At 49.8% G+C, this 19,331-nt stretch overlaps 1 protein-coding gene across 2 annotated transcripts in view; it reads right to left on the bottom strand.

The window, feature by feature from the left end:
- Positions 1–19,331, bottom strand: part of LOC105182743 (retinal guanylyl cyclase 2) — a 48,191-nt gene that overhangs the window by 21,804 nt on the left and 7,056 nt on the right. For both annotated transcript variants that reach the window (XM_025307291.1, XM_019841256.2), the window contains exons 2-4: positions 11,324–13,145; positions 3,273–3,648; positions 507–670 (exon numbers count right to left, since the gene is read on the bottom strand). In XM_025307291.1, coding sequence (XP_025163076.1) covers positions 507–670; positions 3,273–3,546 — 438 coding nt within the window. In that variant the 5' untranslated portion in view covers positions 3,547–3,648; positions 11,324–13,145. The remainder of the gene's footprint in view (positions 1–506; positions 671–3,272; positions 3,649–11,323; positions 13,146–19,331) is intronic.

The following is a 19,331-nucleotide window of genomic DNA, read 5'->3' as shown; positions in this document are numbered from 1 at the left end:
GGGGACATTTGCGCTCGTTGCCTCTTCGAGCGACCCAGTGAAAAAGGTCTGTCTGTGGTCAGACATGCGTCCGGGCCGTACAATACTTCGTGATACTCTGACGAGACGAGAGATTTCCGCTGACGACAGCGAGGAATTTCACGACGGTGACTGTCGATGATGATGCAACGAGTATGTGTGTGTGTGTTAACATAAAATAATAATAACGTGACAAAACATCCCAACTGATACGAGTAAAAAGTCAGCTGAGGTACAGAAATCCTTGGCGGCGGTGAATGTATGGAATTCTCCGGGCACGAGGTCTCGAGGTCTTCTCCGAGAAGAAGCGCCGCGACCGAGCAATTTCGAAGACTTTACGCGAAGCGTATCCCCGGGAACCTTCTGACTGTCAAAGCGAGGCGAGGGGCAGCGTCTTAATCGCCGCTCGGTGACTCGACATTCAGCGAGCCGTGTAAACGGCCGGAAAGCGCGGCTGAAGAGGCAGGTTCGATTACGGCAACACTCACCAGCGGGCAGGTCCAAGTGAGCAACGGCTTATTCCCAAGATGCGCGAGCTTGGCTGCCACCTCGCAGATCGAGCTGTCGAGCGCGGCTATCACCGCCTTTGTTTTGCTCTCGCCTAAAGCGTGGATTAGCGCGCCCAGGCCGCCGGTTTCCGTCTCACACGTCACTGGAAATTAATTAGCCGCGCTGTATTAGTGTGCGAACGTGGAAACATTCGCGGGGCTCATCTCTCCCTCCCTCGCCCTTCCCCGTTCCTCCGCACCTCTCTCAATTTCTGCTCCATCCACTTCGGCAGCTTGTTAGTTATAGCACCAGCTACACGCGAGCGAACGAGCAGAGCGATGGGGTACGCGCGGGCACGATGGGGTGAGACCTACATTGATTTAATGGCGAAATTTTCAATAGGCTCAGGCCTATCGATCGACTATCGATTTCGATAAGCTTGCCATCTTCTCCCTCTCTGCCTCTCTGCCCCTCCCCCGTGCTCCATCATCTTGGTTAACAACGTGCTCCCTCGCTCTGCCCTCGTTACAGCTGATATTTAACAACACGGAACGCGTGTTTGGCGTTGCCCCGTTGAAACGGGATTCTATTGAAACGCATGCACGCGCGTTCGTGCGCGCGTTCCGCGCGGCCGACGGCGATTGTGTAAGATATAATGGCGCAGACAATACGGCAGAGGGACGCTATATTAGCGACACTTCCTGAATATGGAGCTCGTGGCGTTGGCGTGACTACTCGCTCCCGCCGGGGAGCGTCAAGTTCGTCTTGGCTCCGGTTCCCCGAATGATCAATTTCCAAACGCGATCGGAACAGCGTTCGATTGTTCGAACTGACGAGACTGCCGGCGACGCGCGAGCGATGACACATCGGCGTAAACAGGCGCGAAAGTGCTTTTCGCGGCTCACCAGGCCGGCGCATTTGCGTTAGACGCGTAACCGGCTCGGCGGGTTTCGATTTGAATGCATAATTGGACTATTGGATACTGCGTTATCCGCGCGCGTGTAAATTTAGGGCCGCTTGATATCGTGTAACGGAAGCGCGAATGATTATATTGGGTGTGGGATAAAGTTCGTGGCGTTTCTCCTGATAGATGGCGTCAATTGGAAATAACTCAGGAAACACAGATCGCAGCGTCACCACTGAACGCTCGTTGGAAAGGTGACACTTCGAGCGTTACTTTGAGTGTATAAACGTCGAAATTGGTGCAGTGGTTGGAAAGTTGTTTGCGTTTGAAAATGGAGAAAAGTAATGAAAAATTGCGCTATATTTTGCAATATTATTACGACAAAGGGAAGAACGCTGCGCAGGCTTGTGAAAAAAGTTGTGCTATGTACGGTGAAAGTACTTTATCAAAATCTGCTGCACGGAAATGGTTCGCTCGCTTTTGTTCTGGTAATTTTGATGTGAAAGATGAGCTCTGGTCGTTCGATCACTGAAAAAGCTGATGAAATTCTTGAAAAAGTCCAGCAAGATAAGCATATCAGCAGTGTCGATATTGGTATGGAGCTAGGCATTGATCACAAAACTGTCTTGAACCATTTACACAAAGCTGGCTACAAAAAGAAGCGCGATGTATGGGTTCTTCATGAGTTGAGCGCGAGAAACATGATAGACCGAATTAACATCTGCGACGCGCTGCTGAAACGCAATGAAATCGAGCCATTTCTGAAACGTGTCATAACCGGTGATGAAAAATGGATCACGTACGAGAATCGGAAGCGTCAAAGATCGTGGACAAGAGATGGTGAGCCGTCACAAGCGTTCGCGAAGCCAGAATTGACGCCGAAAAAAGGTGATGCTGTGTATGTGGTGGGACTGGAAGGGAATCGTCCACCATGAGCTACTTCCAGTTGGTCAGACGATTGATTCTCAATTCTACTGTGGGCAACTAGAGAGATTACGCCAGGCAATTGAAAGAAAACGGCCCGAATTGAATAATAGGAAAGGTGTTGTCTTCCATCATGACAACGCCCGACCACACACTTCTTTGATGACCCGTCAAAAATTGCGAGAACTTGGTTGGGAAGTTTTGATGCATCCACCGTATAGTCCAGACATAGCACCCTCTGACTATCACTTGTTCCGATCTCTGCAGAACTCTCTCAATGGAATTAAGCTGGTTTCAAAAAAAGCCTGTGAAAACCACTCGATTCAGTTTTTCAACCAGAAACCACAGAAGTTCTTCACCGATGGCATCATGGCTCTACCCGAAAAATGGCGAAACATTGTCGATAATAATGGAGCATATTTGGTTTAAATAAATTCATTTTCACACTATAAGAAAACCAGTTGAATTTTACTAAAAAAACGCCACGAACTTTTTCCCAGACCCAATATTACGACCGTGCTCTGTATAACGTGGTTCGTCCGTGTCGTCGTCCTGCGGAGCGCGGACGACATTGAAATGTACAGCGTTATACGTCAGCGGTGCGCGGCGTGTTACTTTTCGGAATTTCTGTCTTCCGCTTATCGCCTAGCCGCGGCGATCACGATTGAAACTTTGCGACACACATACGCATACATAAGCGCGACGTTGAAATAATTAGTTTTCTCGGTAAGCTAATTAGTCCTCTACGGTCAGAATACCATAATTAGCTCTCCGCGTCGAAGCGTCACGTCTCAGAGACCCGCGACGCTCTCGTGACTTCCCCGTCGATTTTTTCCTCCCCTCTCCTTCCTTCTCCTCAACGTCGTCGCCCACCCCGCCCTCCCCGCTCGCGGATGCGACGTGTCGCGCGAGCTTGATGTACGAGTAATGCACTCACAGGATCTCGGCATCACGCTGATCGAGAGCTCGCCGGCGTCCGGCGCGCGCTCCAAGTGATCCTGTATCTCGGTGACGTTGATCTCCCGGTCGCATCTCTCGCCCAGGAAGACTACTACGTCCGCGTCGGACTCGGGTTGCTCGCGGGCTACCTCCGAAGGATAGGTGGACATGCACGAAATGCGACCGCCGTCGGCCGAGGTAGGAAGAATCCACCGGTATAGGATCGCGATCGGGATCCACCACCAGAACTGGCGAAAACAATTCCCGGCCATGGGCCCCTGGACCCTGCCGCGACCACGTCACTGCCACCACGGCGGGAAACGGCGAGACGACACCTGGTCCTGTCCGTCCAGCCCGGCCACCTTCGTCACTATCTGCGAAACATACAAATCTCCCGTGAGTGCGACCGACACTCGAATTCCTCTTAACCCTTTAACGCCTACTCCGGTAACTATATATATTAGCGGAGACACATTTAAGAATCCATAACTTAGTGAAAAAAGGAGATATTTTCGTTTTCTTTGCACTGTATGATGCAAGGTGAATTCTTCTTCTGAACAATGGTATATAGATTGTATGTAGATTCGGTTTAGTCTGTTTTTAGCTCAGTTTTAATGATAACATGTTTTGTCAAATTCTAAGTAGGTAGGTATAGTTAGCATTGTTACTGACATCTAGAAGTGCACTATAAATGAATAGATTGGTATCTGTTATAATTTTATACATTTGGAAGCTTTCTCAGATGCAAAATGTGAAATTAAAAGAATACAGAAATTCAAAATGACGAATCCAATATAGTGGACACGAAAATCAAGAAACCAACCTGCTTTCGTGAAACCTGATGACCTACAGTTTTTTATGCGGCGAAAAATGAAGGGACGATTGACTATCTAAATGATGATCTATAAGATATTCTTCTGAAATAGTAAGCTTGACGCTCTGAATGATAAACTTCACTCATAAATATAGTAAAGTTTCAGCTCAAAAAGAATGTCAAGTTGACTATCAGAGTTATGTAGTTATATAGATTACCCTTTGTTTTTCTCTGTATAGGTTGCTCATTTCGTATATACTTTTAGGATCCAAGTCATATTTACCAATAAACAATAAACAAAAATACAAGAAGACGCTTTGAAAAAAATCAAGAATCATTTGATACGTCAGAAAATTCCGTAGTTTTTTCGTAGATATAAAATTCTGATATTTTCTTTGGTTATCACTACTTATAGTCTCAGTTCAAAAAAATTTTCAAATTTTATTCTTAAAACACTTATAAAAAAGTCGGGCGTTAAAGGGTTAATCGACTGCTTTCTTCGTCAATCTCCTTATTTTCTAACCTCTTTACTGTAAGCGATCGCAAACTCGAAAGCGCAAATCGGATATCTCCCGGAAGAAATATCGTTGTCGTCTCATTGATCTCGTTAGTTCTCAGTTTTTCGGTAAAGATTGGAAAAAGAGATCCATTCTTTCATAACGTATGCGTCTTTCGCAAAGTTCAATGATGTCGTAAGTATTGTGTTTGCCTCGCAGGCGACGTAGAGTGATCATGATATTAACAGTCATTTGTCCTAACGTCGTTTGACCGATACATTAATTCCACGTTGTCGTTCTCGCCTCAGAGTCAGCCTCGACTTCGCGAAGTGTCGGAAAACGGGAGTCTGCCGTGCCGTCTACGCGTTTCAACGCGCAGAACGACTCGCCAAAGCTGCCCTGGATATTGCGAGAATCGGTGAAATCGAAACGGCTCTTTGTCCGCCAGGCGAATACGCGATGAAAATGCGAGCTTGGTTGTCTCGTTTCCTTCAATGCCGTGAAAACAAGGAGCCTCGGTGGCGTAATTAGCTCTTTGAGACGCCGGCGCCGTCCGAATCCGGCGACGAAATGAGGTTTTTCTGGAGGATCGCGATTGATGCGGATTCTCTCTCTTTTTCTACGCTGCAGCAGTCACAGCTGTGGCTTTGTGCGCCGCGAAAAGGTCGCGATTTGGTGATGAATACCAACGAGAGAAATTGCCGGCAAAGTTATATGAGCTCGAGGCCCTTCGAGAAGAAGCAACAGGCAATCGGTGTATTCTATAGTTATGAGCGGGCGAAATATTGTTATTCCGCCGTCATAAATTCCGAGTCATTATAGAAACCGACTTAATACGTAAGGAGAAATGTAGCGGAGCGCATCGACGCGCACCCTCGGGCTCTCGTCGCTGTACATGTTTCTCTGACGAACTCCAACTTTTTCTACGTTACCTGCGCGTTCGTACGCGTTGGCTTGTAATTTTATGATTACTTCCATCGTACGTCACACACGTACACACATGCGCACACACCGTTGTAATATTCAAAATTACTTATATGAGAACATACTTGATATGAGAATATTAAAATTGAACTGTCTTCCCGTCGGGGAAATATCGCACAATTACATTTTACTGGGAAGTTCAATCGGGGAAATTGAGTCCGCACGTCGCTCGCGCGAAAGTACGAACGGACGAAAGGGCGGATAAGGAATCCTCGGAAAAAGCGCCGATAGTTGCAAGAATTAGTATCCGTCGCAGAATTGCGGAAGTTAAACGTCGCTGTCGTGAAACGAGCGTCGAGATAATTGTTTTACGTCCACCATTGTACACCATTGTTGTACAAGAGTATTAACGCGTAACGCCGTTAGCAGCGTGACCGCGGCGAAATTTATACGGCCGCGACTTGAGAGGGAAAAAGAAGAAGACCGAGATAAGGAGGGTGAGGACAAGGAGAGAGGAAGCTGCAAAAAAACGTCGTGATGAATGGGCCAAGTGAAAAATAGCCGAAAAGGTCATTTTCCTGTCGTCATACGTGCCCTTCGGTCAATCCGCCGGCTTTATGAACCTTTTCGGCGCGCGAGCGAACCAATAACGGGGAGATGTGCGCGCGCGAGTTTCATCGAAAACACACCGTTATGGCGTTATCGCGTAATAAAAACTGTATAGTATAGTATAGTAGCAGCGAGAGCGACGCTACGGCGCTCGGCGCGATCGAAACTATACGCGGTGCGGAGTTTTTATACGATTACCCCGTAACGGGAACCTTGCACTATCCCGTGTGAGCTCGAGCGACGCGCGCTTGTTGCTCGGACGGTTATTCTTTCGACGTTGCAAACTGTATGACAGCGTCGGCCGTAAACGTAGTACGCGCAGGTGATAACAGGGACGGACGTGTGAACTTACGACATTTATCGGATCAATTCTGTTTGAGCGTTGACTATTGAGCGCGGCGTGTCGGTTCGATTTTGCATGGGATTATCTCGATGATGGATAGGACGCGGGCCGACGCGTTCGCTTCCTACGTTCCCGGAATGTAACGTTGAGGCAAGCTTCGCGCAGGTAAGTGGACTTTCGCGTAATTCGACGGTCGTATTTTTCGTCGTCGACGTCGTCGCCGGCCCCGCAAAGTCGGGCGCCGGCGCTCGACTCCTCGTATTTTGCTGAGAGACAGACAGACAGACAGACAGACGGAGAGAGGAGGAAATGAGAGCGAGTGGGGGAAAGAGAGACTGGGAATTTGAACTGGAGAGGACCGTGCGATGATGACGTGAATATTAATGAGAAAAATAGCGAACGAAATTATATGAATTTCCGTACCATCGGGAAGCAACAGGCAATCGAGCAAAAAGTTAACAGAAAGAAAAAATAGGGAAGCACGATAGAGAGTGACATTTCCATTTCAAACTGACCGGTGTGTCAGATTGATGGATCTCTGAAATAGTGGATTCGAGAAACGAAGCGTTCGTGCACACATGAACGTTCGGTGGGAATTATTTCGATGCGCGTTGTTGAATCAGAGCGTGAACACACGGTACTCTCTCCCTCTCTCTCTCTCTCTCTCTCTCTCTCTCTCTCTCTCTCTCTCCTCGGGATAAGTAAAGCGACGATGCTGGAAATGGAGTTTCGCGTGTCGCGCCGTGAACTTCCGGGAAGAAAGTCCATCGACGTCTCCGCGGAACTTGCCAGGAGAAATTTCGGTGTCGCCCGCTACGTCAATACCCATCGGCTATGATAATCACTATTATTATGCCGCGTTGCAAGGGGAGAAACGTGTACTTTATCCTCTTCGATGGAACGTTAAATTGGTTTTCAGGCCGGATATCGATGGAGAATTCGCCGATGGAACACCCGGTGACGGAAATAAATGGATAGATTTTTCCGATAAAAGCATCTCCCTCTCTCTCTCTCTCTCTCTCTCTCCCCCCTCTCTATCTTTCTCGTTTTCTCTCGAGCGCTAGAATCTGTTTTTAAAAAGGCGCAAGCATCCAGTCGCGAGCCGCTGTGCGTCCCATTCGCGTTACCGACGCGTTCGAATCGTCTTTATCCACTCGGCCTCGAGACATTGAAAACGCTCAGGCCGCCTGCGCTCCGGCGATGCCTCCGAGAACGTCGCCAGTTTAAAAACCCTCTTGAATATCTTAAGAGACAGTGGTATAACTTACTCCTACGTGATCCCCTCGGGAATTGCGGTAACACGATTGGAACACGTCCCGAGACGTTTCTTCCTTCACGAGGGTGCGTCTCGCGATATCCGAGCCGAAGTGGGACGCAATCCTCTATACAAGCGCTGCAGGCAATATTGCGCATTAGTCTCAATTTGCGCGGACATTTATGATCGCCTCTACGAGCTTGTTACAAGCGGCAAAATCGCCGTGACGTAATTACGGAACACCGTAATGCCGAGTTATTACTGTCCGAGCTCTTGGTATTGAGTAGAGAAGATCACCGGATTGATACCTCGGATTCATCCGCTCTCTCAGTCTCTCTTATCCTCTCGCCTCCTCTTCCTATCCTATCCTATCCTCTCCTCTTTCTCTCAGTCTCTCGTTAACACGATATAAATGCCGATACCGGTAGTGCGCGAATTAACCGGAGAAATCTGCTCTAACTAGCTCGTGAAGCGGGTCGAGTAGACAATTTCCGTGTTTACGAAGCCCGAACAACTTTCGCGCGCTCGTCAGCGATGGTATCGATGTGCAGCATCGAGCCCAGATGCATGGGTCCCCGATGGGCACTTGTAACGATTTCCGGCGGGCACGGCGCGGCGGCCGGGAACGCGAGGAAAATGCCAGATAATCGTGATCCGACATTCCGAAGTGAAAACGCCCAACCGATGCGCTATGAAATGCCCCGCCGGTTACAGACGGGAAATGCAGAGGAGGGCGACTTTGAAGATCTTGCCGAGAGAGACCTTACGACCGCTCGTGAAAATGTCACGGGCAACGACGGAAATGAAGAGTCGTGATTTCGAAACATTCTCATTCAGCAGAGAGAGAGAGAGAGAGAGAGAGAGAGAGAGAGAGATTGCGGAAACGGTCGCTCCGGTGATTTCAGCCGCCCATCTCGCCGTTCTATTCATTTTTACCAGTTCGCTCGCTCGTTCTCGAGCGATCAGCTGCAGTTTTTTTTTCCCCCCGCCGGCTGATGTGATAACGAGCGGAACAGTCTAAATGGTATCATCGATTCTCTCGTTAAGCCATTAAATTCTCTGGTGCGAAGCGAGCGCGATGGAAGATGCTCAGAGAAGTGCGCGGTCGCGTGTTATCCTAATTTAATCTTATTACATATAAAGCGTGGCTGCGCGTCAGCGCGTCCCGTGCAACTCGATACGTTACTCATTATTCTATAATGACGTTACATCGAAATCGTATTATATCATGTCACGCGAGGGGGCCAATCGATTCGCCGATTATAGAGTGAGGTCTACATTCTATTGCCAAGTCGCGGAGTCGCGGAAGATTCGATACTTAATATCGTACGAGCTGAAAGTATCACGCTCGCGCGCGCGCGCGTCGTAGCTGCGTTCTCTCCTCTTTACGCCTGCTACAGCAACAAATTCCCGCGGGTCAACATGCTGTCAGCTTATTCTTTGAATTATATCGCGTTGCCGTGCGAGAGCCGATCGTCTCGGTCAGTCGAGCCGTCTGAGTAACTTGACGCGGCTGCCTCTTGCCGATCGCGCTCGGTCCGACGTGGAAATCCGCAAGTCGGACAATGACTAGTCGAGAACGGACTCGGGTCAATGAGATCGCGAAGGAAGTCCAAATCGCACCGTTGAGCGTACAACATAATCGCTGACGAAGAGTGAGCAAGTGAGTCTGCAAAGAGCAATTCATCAAAGCGTCGCGCCGCGTTATTCGTGTGTACGAAAGGCCGCGCGGCCTATCAATCCGTCCGTCGAAAGCGACGCTCGTACTACTCGATCACGCTCGGCTCACCGTCGAATCGCGAATTCCGCAGGCCGACGACGTGCCGGCGCATCGAGAATCCAGCTCAATCCGCGTCAAACGCGGAAAGAATGAGATCAACAGGTGACGAATCGGCCGTGGCGTAGTGCCACGTAAATTAACGAGTTTGAGATGACCCAACCAATCGGTAGAGCCGTCGCGTCGCCTTGACGGCTCGCGTTTCTCAGCGGACCGCGGATAAATCGCCATGTCGACGATGGCGCTTTGACGCGAGGTCTGCGTGTTCGTTAACAGAATTCCGTGTGTAATTAGCCTGCTAATGTACTCAAGACGCGAAGAAGGAGGTCGGGCGACGGAGTGTGGAAACCTCCGGAGGAGAAGGAACGAAGAATTAACGAAACACCGCGGTGCTAATTTCACTCGTTACCGCTGAGCCTTATCCATCTGTCCTTTACGTTGTCGCGACGAGCCTATGTGTCTCTCTCTCTCTTTATCGAGCAATCCTCACCCTTGCCGTGCCATATCGTATCATATGACGCATCGCGATCGCAAACTTGTTTTATTTCTTCTGGGTAAATCCTATCCGTTCTTCTCGCGCACAACGAGCACCCCCACGATAGACGGATAACAATGGAGAGCCTCTAATCCTATAGAACGTACGCGTCGTCGTGTGTTGCCGAAGTGGCAAGAACAAACAAGGTTCGCCGATCCCAGTCGTCGCGGTGGCGTCGAATAGTGCAAGTTGGAAAATCGGGTCAAGTGTTATACGCTACTACGTGACTCGCGGCGGTAGTATTGATACATGGCTGAAACAACAATGGACACATGACTGTGTCAACACGCTTATAATGTTGGCCTGCCAGAGACGTTGTAACTCAGCCGGCAAATATGTTTCTTGCACGTAAACGGGAATTTGTAATAACTGAATAATTTCAAGGAACAACACTGCTCACTGCAACCTGCCCAGCCCCTTTGACAGTTCGCTCCGCCCTTTCCCATCTGCCCCTCCCCCCTTTTTGGCTTCCCCTGCCCCCTCCTCTCTTTAGTCCAATTCTTCTTCCAGTTTACCTTCGCCTCATCATCACTCAGCTCTTTTTCCACTTGACCCGATCCCTTTTTCGATTTGCCCTTTCGGATTAGATCAGCCCTTTTCCAGTTTGTCTCGCCTTTTCCCCACTTTGTAGTCCCTTTCCTTTCCCAGTTTGCCCCCACCCCCTCATTTAAATTAGGCCGTTTTCCGTTTAGCTCTGTTCCTCTTAATCCTGTCCTTTTCGACTTTGCTCCCTCCCTTTTCCACTTTGTTTCCCCTTCCCTTCTTAGCTCTGCCCCTTTTCCAGTTGTCCCCGCCCCCTTCGGGCTTTGTTCCACCTATGTCCGGGTTTTGCCTGCAAACTCGAAAATACACGATACGACGAAAAAAGAAAGGATCGATTTCTCGTCGTATATTTATATATTTTATCGCGGATACGCACGCATGCATCGTGCATAAGTTTTTCCACGTTTATTTATACTCGCATTGTTTTCACACATGCATTGTAAGGCGTTTCATGTTGATACCGATGGAACGGCCGAAGAGGAAGAGAGGAGGACCGATCTTTCTCTCGTGTCGTATATTTATATATTTTATCGCGACTACGTCACACACACACACACACACACACATCGTGCATAAGTCTTTCTGCGGTTATTTATAACCACATTGTTTCCACACACACTATTGTAAGATGTTCCATGCTGACACCGAACGGCACGGAAGGAGAAGGAAAGCGAGAAGAGGGTGGGTGCGCTCGCGCGCGTTTCGAGTTCACGGTGAATTTTATTTAGGGGAACAATGCACAAGTCACGTACCTGCGAAGCACCTATAGGCCGACGGTGAAGTTGACGTTGACGACGTCGGCGACGGGGCTCTCGTGTCTTCGGCTCGGCATCTCCGCGAATTTCCGCCTCTACATGATGGCGTTTATACGTCGAGCCTCTTCCTCAATAAAACGCTCCTCCGCGTCGACCGGTTAGAACGGCTCCTTTCAAAATGGAACGTATCGCGCGACCCGCTTTCGCACTTCCGCATTTTGTCGCGTCGCCGTAGGAAAAACACGGCGTCATCCCGGCCTTCCCTCCGACAATTTAAAGTCGCGTTAGCGCGCGCTTCGCACCGCCTCGCTAGATCGAGAGGAAATGCCGAAAGAGTGACCTGATTTATGGGAGCAACAGTTGCGCCGTCGTTATTTCCATCACGACGTTCTCGCGATTTATTGCTCGCGATCTGCTCGCGTCTATCACGGCGTTCAATATTTTCGAGGAGTCGCGCCTCTCTTCAGGTTTGATCGAATATCAATCAATTCCGAGTTGTCTGCATTTTAATTTTTCACACAGGCGTCCGCGCAGCGTCGCGCGGTTCACCACATCGACCGGTCGAGCATAGCGCAGCGATTGAACGATATTCCGAGCGCAGTCCACTTGCGTTTGAGGTGCCTTGATCGAGAATTTCGAGTCAGATGGGAGCGTTCCCGGGACATCGCGGTGCTTCTCGGCTCATTTCTCGCCGAGTTTCTGATCAATCTCACGACTGTGCGGTTTATACACACGCTCGTAAATCCGACCCCGTCCCCGGCGCGGCGCTTCCATCCTCCGGAGCACTCCGCGACCGCGAAACATTCGGCTCTCCGGCGATCGATTGTCAAGTCTCTCGTGTCTCGCGACGGTTCACTTTTATCAGCCATGAACTATATGCCTCTGTCCTCCATCGCTCCGACACACCGTCGTTTGCGCAACGCCCGCGTTAGCGCCGCGATATATCCGCTTCAAGTTTCAAACGGGTAGCGTAGAGACAGGGACGACAAGAGAGAGAGAGAGAGAGAGGAGAGGGAGGAGAGGGAGAGAGAGAGAGAAGGAGAGGATTAGAGCTGGGATCTTAGCTCCGGTTACTGCCAATCAGGGACGATAACATACGCTCCGTACAGGCCGCGATACGGTCGAGACTGCCGTGGAGACGATATCGAGCGCGCTATTTCTGACCGAGTCTCTTCATGATTCAGACTATCGCTTGCTCGTCGGTCCAGGATAGCCGATTCGACCTTGACTCTGGTCGTTCGCACAGTATAACGCCACGTAGAGGACATACATATGCATAAATCCGTGGCCGTCCCGGAAGTATCCGTCCGCGGCGGGGACACATCGATCGCGGCCAGGACGACGGGGAGACGATTCCGAGGATCGAGGTCGCTGTTTTTCAGCCTGCTCTCGGAGGGATGAGCGTGGTTGTTTGGAGGGAACGTCGAGTTCTCGGACTCGATCGCGGCCACGCACGCACACAGCCGCCGAGCTCGTTTACTCGTCTCGACTCTGAGGTTCGTCCGGTGCCGGCAGCTGCCTCATCCCCGCGCGTTCACCGATCGCGCGACGCAACATCCGGCCATCCGGCGGATAATTCCACGCGTCGGATGGTCCCCCTCGTGTCAGACTGCCCGTCCGGTCACTCCGAGGTGGGAGGGACTGATTGGGAATTCGCCAGGCGAATTAGCGCGCACCGGCGCACCTGTGCGCCGGGCCAAATTGTCGACAAGCCGCTGATACCGATGCCGCTGAAGCCGCTGCAACGATGTCGCATCCGAGCGGATTATAACGCACGTCGCGCGACCGTCGTTGGCAGGCGGGAGGGTCGTGTCGTGATCTGTAACAGATAATGAAAGTCGACAGTTGCGGCAGCTGCCAATAGTTTCGGATTAATCCCGTCGAGCGCTCTGTCCGAAGGATGACGCGCGAATGAACGGATGAAGATGGGAATTAGTAGGGCAGATCGAAACGTCCGGAGCGTTTTTAACCGGGCCGCTCCAACTCCTTGATTACATTCCTCTCGCTGTGACTCGTCGTCGTCGTCGTCGTCGTCGTCGTCGTCGTCGTTCAGGTTGCCCGATCGCTGCTACCTTCTCCTGCGCGCTCTGACAAAAATCGACTCGCTCGACGACACACTCGGCGGCACTTTAACTGGCTGTGTCTTTAACGCGGCGTAAGTTTCCTGCGTGACAAACGTGACGTCTGCCACCGGCCAAGTTACAGCGGCGGATTTACGAAAGTCACGAGGACCGACGCGCAGGTGCGGACGCGCGCGCGAGTATCACGCGTCTGCAACGGCTAATGAAAGCCTGCGGTTACGAGCCGCGATTAATCTGAGCTTAATCCCATCGAGTCCTGTGCTCGTTATGCGATGGATTAAGAACGAGTTAATTATCGCACAGGCTTAAAGGCGGGCTATTTCATTAAACACCGCGCCGAGAGCGGATATCGTCCGCGGGTATTATCGAAATATACGCGCGACGTTCGCAAGAGTCGCAAAGGAGCGACTTCGTATCTCGCGTTCTCTCTCTCTCTCTCTCTCTCTCTCTCTCTCTCTCTCTCTCTCTCGGGCGATCAAGTTACAGGCGGTTATTGGCAGGTTACGTTCGGAAGTTACGCCTTGGAAGTACGATTGATTTTATTTTAGTCAGGCTATCTCGCAAAACACCAGAGAGGGAGAGAGAGAGAGAGAGAGAGGATCGTACGTATATCTCCGCTCATTATCGATAATACACTCGCGAAATTCACGGGAATCACGGAGGAACGACTGTGTATATCCGGAATATCGACGCTCCCATATCGGCGAAGTTGAGCGGGAAGGCTCCCGCAATTACGTCTTGGAGGTACAATTAATTTTACCTTAGCTATTAAAGTTGTGCTACAACCGACAACGTCCAACGACGTGTCGAGTTGTTATTATTATTGTTGTAGTCCGACCATTAGAAGAAACTCTCGCGCGATTCGAGCCTCGTTGCATGATTCGACCGATTTACAAAAAGATTACACCGTTGATACCTATTGATTCGATAAGATTCCCGTTAATTGAATCGCGCTTATCTCCCTCGCGGAGATTCATTCCAGCGCCGTGGAATTACGCGGGATTGTGTTTCAACGATGCGAAAATTAAAAGAGCTCGTCAGTTGTCACGCGGATTCGATAAAACGTGCGGGTTCGATAAAAAATATCGGAGCGATGTTCGCGACGCGTTTGCTCGCATACAAGCGCACTTATTACGCGGCAGAACTATTCGCATTTAATGAGAAATATATGGATAAAGGTTGCGCGCCCGTCTCTCTCTCTCTCTCTCTCTCTCTCTCTCTCTCTTTGCGAAGGAAAAAAGAAAACAAAAAATCGAAAGTTCACAAATAAAAACGATTATGCGAAGCGCAGCCCGAGATAATGAGCAAAGTTTTTCGATTACACTTTACTCGCACTTATTGGAATCGCATGGCAATAGCTCGCCGGTCTCTTCCCCACCGCGCGGAGAATATGCATGCGCATACAGCGCGAACGCGTCATGCGCTGATAGTTGTGTGTTGCCGTTGATAAACGTGTAATACTTCTTTCTATTTCCATTACCGTCGAAACCGCCGATTCGAGTCGCCCGCGAAAGCTCGGCTATCCCCGCGACTATCTCATCCTCCGTCCCTTACAAACTTATTCCCCCGATCTGAAAGTGACTGTGCACCGTTATTAAACTTCAGAAATAGAGACGCGCGATGCGGTCCACCAGCCGAACACACGCAGTGCGATGTGACTCTTGCTCTTCTTCCTCGTGTTTCTACACTGCAAATCCGAGTGTGTTATTTTGACGCGTATAAGCTGAAGCTTCTTCCTTTACGCGTATCCTGTCGTCTTAAATCACGTCGTTCAACGCGTTTAAACGCGTCAAGTGATATCGAAATGCATCAAATGACGTGATTTCAGACGACAAGAAACGCGTGAAGAAAGCTTCAGCTTATACGTGTCAAAATAACACACTCGGGTTTGCAGTGAAGAAAATTGCCGCGAAGAAAATTCCTCAGCGACAACGAGAAAAAGATAGGCCCTCCGCCCTCCGGTCTGACTTTCCGATAGAATCCGCTTAAATTGATCCCTATTCCATCGGTATTGAACTTCAATTATATTAAACCGGGGAGTCAGTGGTCCACGTATTTCATCGCTTAATCATGCGCCGCTCGATTCCCCCGTCAGCCGTAGCTCCAAGTAAGAAATCTGCGTAATATTATTCCGGCGGGGAGAGACTCGAGGATTAGGTAACATAGCGAAACAATGTTGCAGCAATATATTTCTTGTCGAGAGAAAGTTTTCCGGCGAATGAGATCGCGACAGTCTATTATGTGTGTGAGCATGTGCGCGCGCGCACGCGCGGGTATGTGTGCTTGTTAATTAAGAATTAATGAGTCATAATGCGGTATTGAACTTTCTAATATACACCGAACATGATGCCTCGATTCTGTCGGTATTTCAAATCGCTGATGGAGCGGTCGTTATCAATCTGTAATTATTACGAACAATGTCTGGCAATAACGCATTATTTCCAAATATGTCTCTGGTGAAATACAGAATATGTCATCGCAGACTTTCATGCGAGGGAATTGCGAAACAAATGGCTCATATATGCGCGCGCACAGAACACACATACACAGAAACGCAGAGAGAGAGAGAGAGAGAGAGAGAGAGAGAGAGAAAGAGGCACACACATCGACCGAGGTAATGAAAATTAGTCAATCATTCGTGGTTGACGGAGCTAATTTCGCAATTGCTCCGGAGCCGGCAAAAATCCACCGAGATTCCCACCTCGCGAATTTTCACGCCGCCGTTCGTCGGTCGCGAGCATCACGTTAGTTAGGCGCGTTTTTGCAAGGATTGTGCCGCGCGCGCGCATATACCTGCACACACATTTATAAAACCGGCCGACGTAAACAAAGGAAGGTCTGTTTATCTCGCGACGTTTCTTGCGGCGCGTTGTTGCCATTTGCGTCTGTCCCTGTCGGCGTAGAAATATCGTCTATCGCCCGCGAGAATACCCGTCCGCGTATTCCGCGGGCGTCGCGGCGCATGCGACGTCCCCGACGGCGTAAGCGCTTAACGAACACGCTATGTTTGCGCGTCCAGCATGCACGATGTTCATGCGGAACTGGAAATGCCTTCCCTTCGTAAATTTCTCCCTCACTTAATCTCACGATCGGCAATTAGGAAGCAACGAACTCTGCCGTCGCGTCTTAATATTAACAATGATACAGTTACATCTGTCATCTGCTGTATATACATGTAGCGTGTAAATGAGAGACGCTAATTGGAACAGCTCGATGACTTCCTGACGGCCTGCAACGCACCGCGCGGAAAGGAGCGCTCCTCATCATTTTTAATTACTCGGCAATAGCAATTAATCTCGTTGGCGTGCGGAATCGCCATATAACGTTACATTTTACGCTCCCTTTCGCGACATGCACCTCGGGCATGCTCCATCGTGCTCCCTGTAAAGAGTTCACGTTCGCGAGTTTTGAGGAAGCGATTAACGTGACATCTCGTGTGCGAGACGTCGCGAACCGTGAATCCCCCGGCCAGTTGCTTCTTCGTCCTTCTGGCGTGCCCGAAAAATGTCATTCGTTTTCTCTTAATGTTCCCTCGCCTCTCCGACCTTCCCCTTCTTCAACGTATCGTCGACGACAACGACGACGACGACGACGACGACGACGACAGGGAACTTTGTGCGAGCCAAGGAAAGAGTATCGATCTCCCGAAACGGCGAATTTGGCGGGACGTCGTTGAAGAGCGGGCAGGAGAGCCAACGTCCTGGAAGAAGGACTCTCGAAGGACGCGAATCCTCTCTGCTCGATGTAATCCCTCCCTAATTACCGTCATCCTCGCGCCTCCAGCATCGTCGACGATTGCATAGCTGTCGGCGATCAACATCGGAAGTCACGGGAGTCGCGGTCGTACGTCGCAACGCAAAGGTGACTTCGTGGGCGAAAGGCCAACTGCTGCGTATGTGAAAGATGATGAAGCGTTACGCAATTGGAGAACTCGGAGATCTCGGTTTGATCGGCGAACTTGTTCCACCGCGAGGCGTCTCGTTTCTTTCAAGGATCTCGAGATCTCGAGATACAGACGAAGATGCCATGTAAAGCGGAATCGCTTGTAAATAAAGATAACGGTGCTGGAGAGAGGAGGAGATATCTCGCGGAATTATATCTTGCTTATTCGGGACGAAAGGAAAATAATCGCCTTAGAGCCGTATTTTATGTTAACATTTCCATGAATAGTGCTCTCACGTCCCACTGTATATACGTTAAGCCGTGTTCCCAACGCGAAAGAAATTGTTTGTGCGCTAATGAAACGGATGATAATAATTATAGCGATAAGAAGCTCCCTATGTATGCTTGCGTGAAATCGCGTAAAAGCAGAAGCAATGGCGGATATCAAAGACCCACGCCCGTAACGTGTCTCTCTGTCTCTTTGTGTATGTTTGTGTATGTGTGAATGCGTCCTCGTTTCCGAGAAATTTAATGTCCAAAATATGAAATACGACGGCGCGTGCACAGATTTCGGTACGAAACGGTTGCACTCTAAAAGTACCAACAACGGCGCGGCGGAGTCCGGATAATTATCGATCCCGTCGCGTTATTGTGACCAGCAATCTTCAAACAGCATCCACGGGTCAATCATGTAACATATAACGTAACGCTCGCGTTACGTTATATGACGAAGCGCGCAGATGCCTAAGGAAGTTCTGCGAAATCGAAGCGTCGGGAAACGCGATGAAATGTCAACTTGTGTCACGTAAGTATAGTATATCCCCATTATATCCCCCGTGACTTCTGCCCAACGTTCGCGATAACGAATCGGAATGTCGCGCCCGATGACAAATCGCAACGCGCTCGTCGCGGCCGTGGCCGAAATGCAGCCCTGCTCCCCTAATCAAGTTATCAATTCCCCGTCTAGCCATCTATTTCCAGTAGCCGTGAAACCGCGACACATGCAACAAGCTTCGGATCAGAAGTGGCGCCGGCGCCACGTGAATTATAAATCGCAAAATCCCGATGCCCCACTCGATTCGGCTCGGACAACAACGTAAATTGAGACCTATCCTTTCCGGTATCTATTACGTCGGTGCAAACAGTTCGTCGTCGTGTTCGTCGTCGTCAGGTTAAATAGAAAACGGAATTATCCAAGCTGAAAGCATTAATAATGCGGACTCGAATCAAACCGACGATATCGGCTCGGTGTAACCAGAGGAGAGCTACCTATTTCTCTTTTAATGCCCAATCTTTCTTACGGCAAGTTAACGAAGGTATCGCGAAGGTTTCGCTTGCCTCGAGCTAATATTTGCTCGAGGCGAGGCCCGTTTCCTTCAATTTCCCAAATTGATGTTTAATCGCTCGCGACTCGAAGGCTGATATTTCGCGTCGTCTCGACGACGACTTCGTATTCGCGCCGCAAGTGCGTGACGTTTGACGGCTTGTTAGCTGCATTATTGGCTCGCTCGCCACCCAGGCAGACACGTGTCAAAGCTGAGCCGTCGCCGAGAGAATCCGTGCAACCGCGGCCGTCGACTGCTTGAAAAATATTGGTCCCCGAGGGAGCTGCAACGGGGGATGCAATAAGAACTGATGGTCTGTTGTTCTTCTTATTGGACGGAACGGACAAGGATGGGCGCGTTAGGGAGAGCAAACGGAGACGAATGCGGAGCGGCGGCCACGAACCAGCGCCGCGAGTGTTAACGTGTTCCGCAATCTCGCTCGTATATCACTTATTAAGCAGACACGATGCAACGGGCTCTCGTCAGCCCTGCGAGTTCGCAACGAGAAGGGAAAAAAGTGCAGAAGGTAAGAAGATACGTTCGCGTGCTGCTCGAGTAGCTTTCATAGTCCGAGAGATCTCAGATCATTAATCGAGAATACATTGCGAGAAGTCGGCTCTAATTGGCTCTTAGCTGCTCTCCGATCCTTTTCTTCGTATTGTGGAACCTTTCGCTATCCATTGGACGTGAGAGGACGTATTGGGGGAAATAGAGGTA

The sequence above is a fragment of the Harpegnathos saltator genome, unplaced genomic scaffold (assembly GCF_003227715.2).
Source record: "Harpegnathos saltator strain DR-91 unplaced genomic scaffold, Hsal_v8.6 scaffold844, whole genome shotgun sequence".
Taxonomy (NCBI): domain Eukaryota; kingdom Metazoa; phylum Arthropoda; class Insecta; order Hymenoptera; family Formicidae; genus Harpegnathos; species Harpegnathos saltator.
Note: the sequence above shows the minus strand (reverse complement) of the source record. Positions and strands in the feature narration are given on the sequence as shown.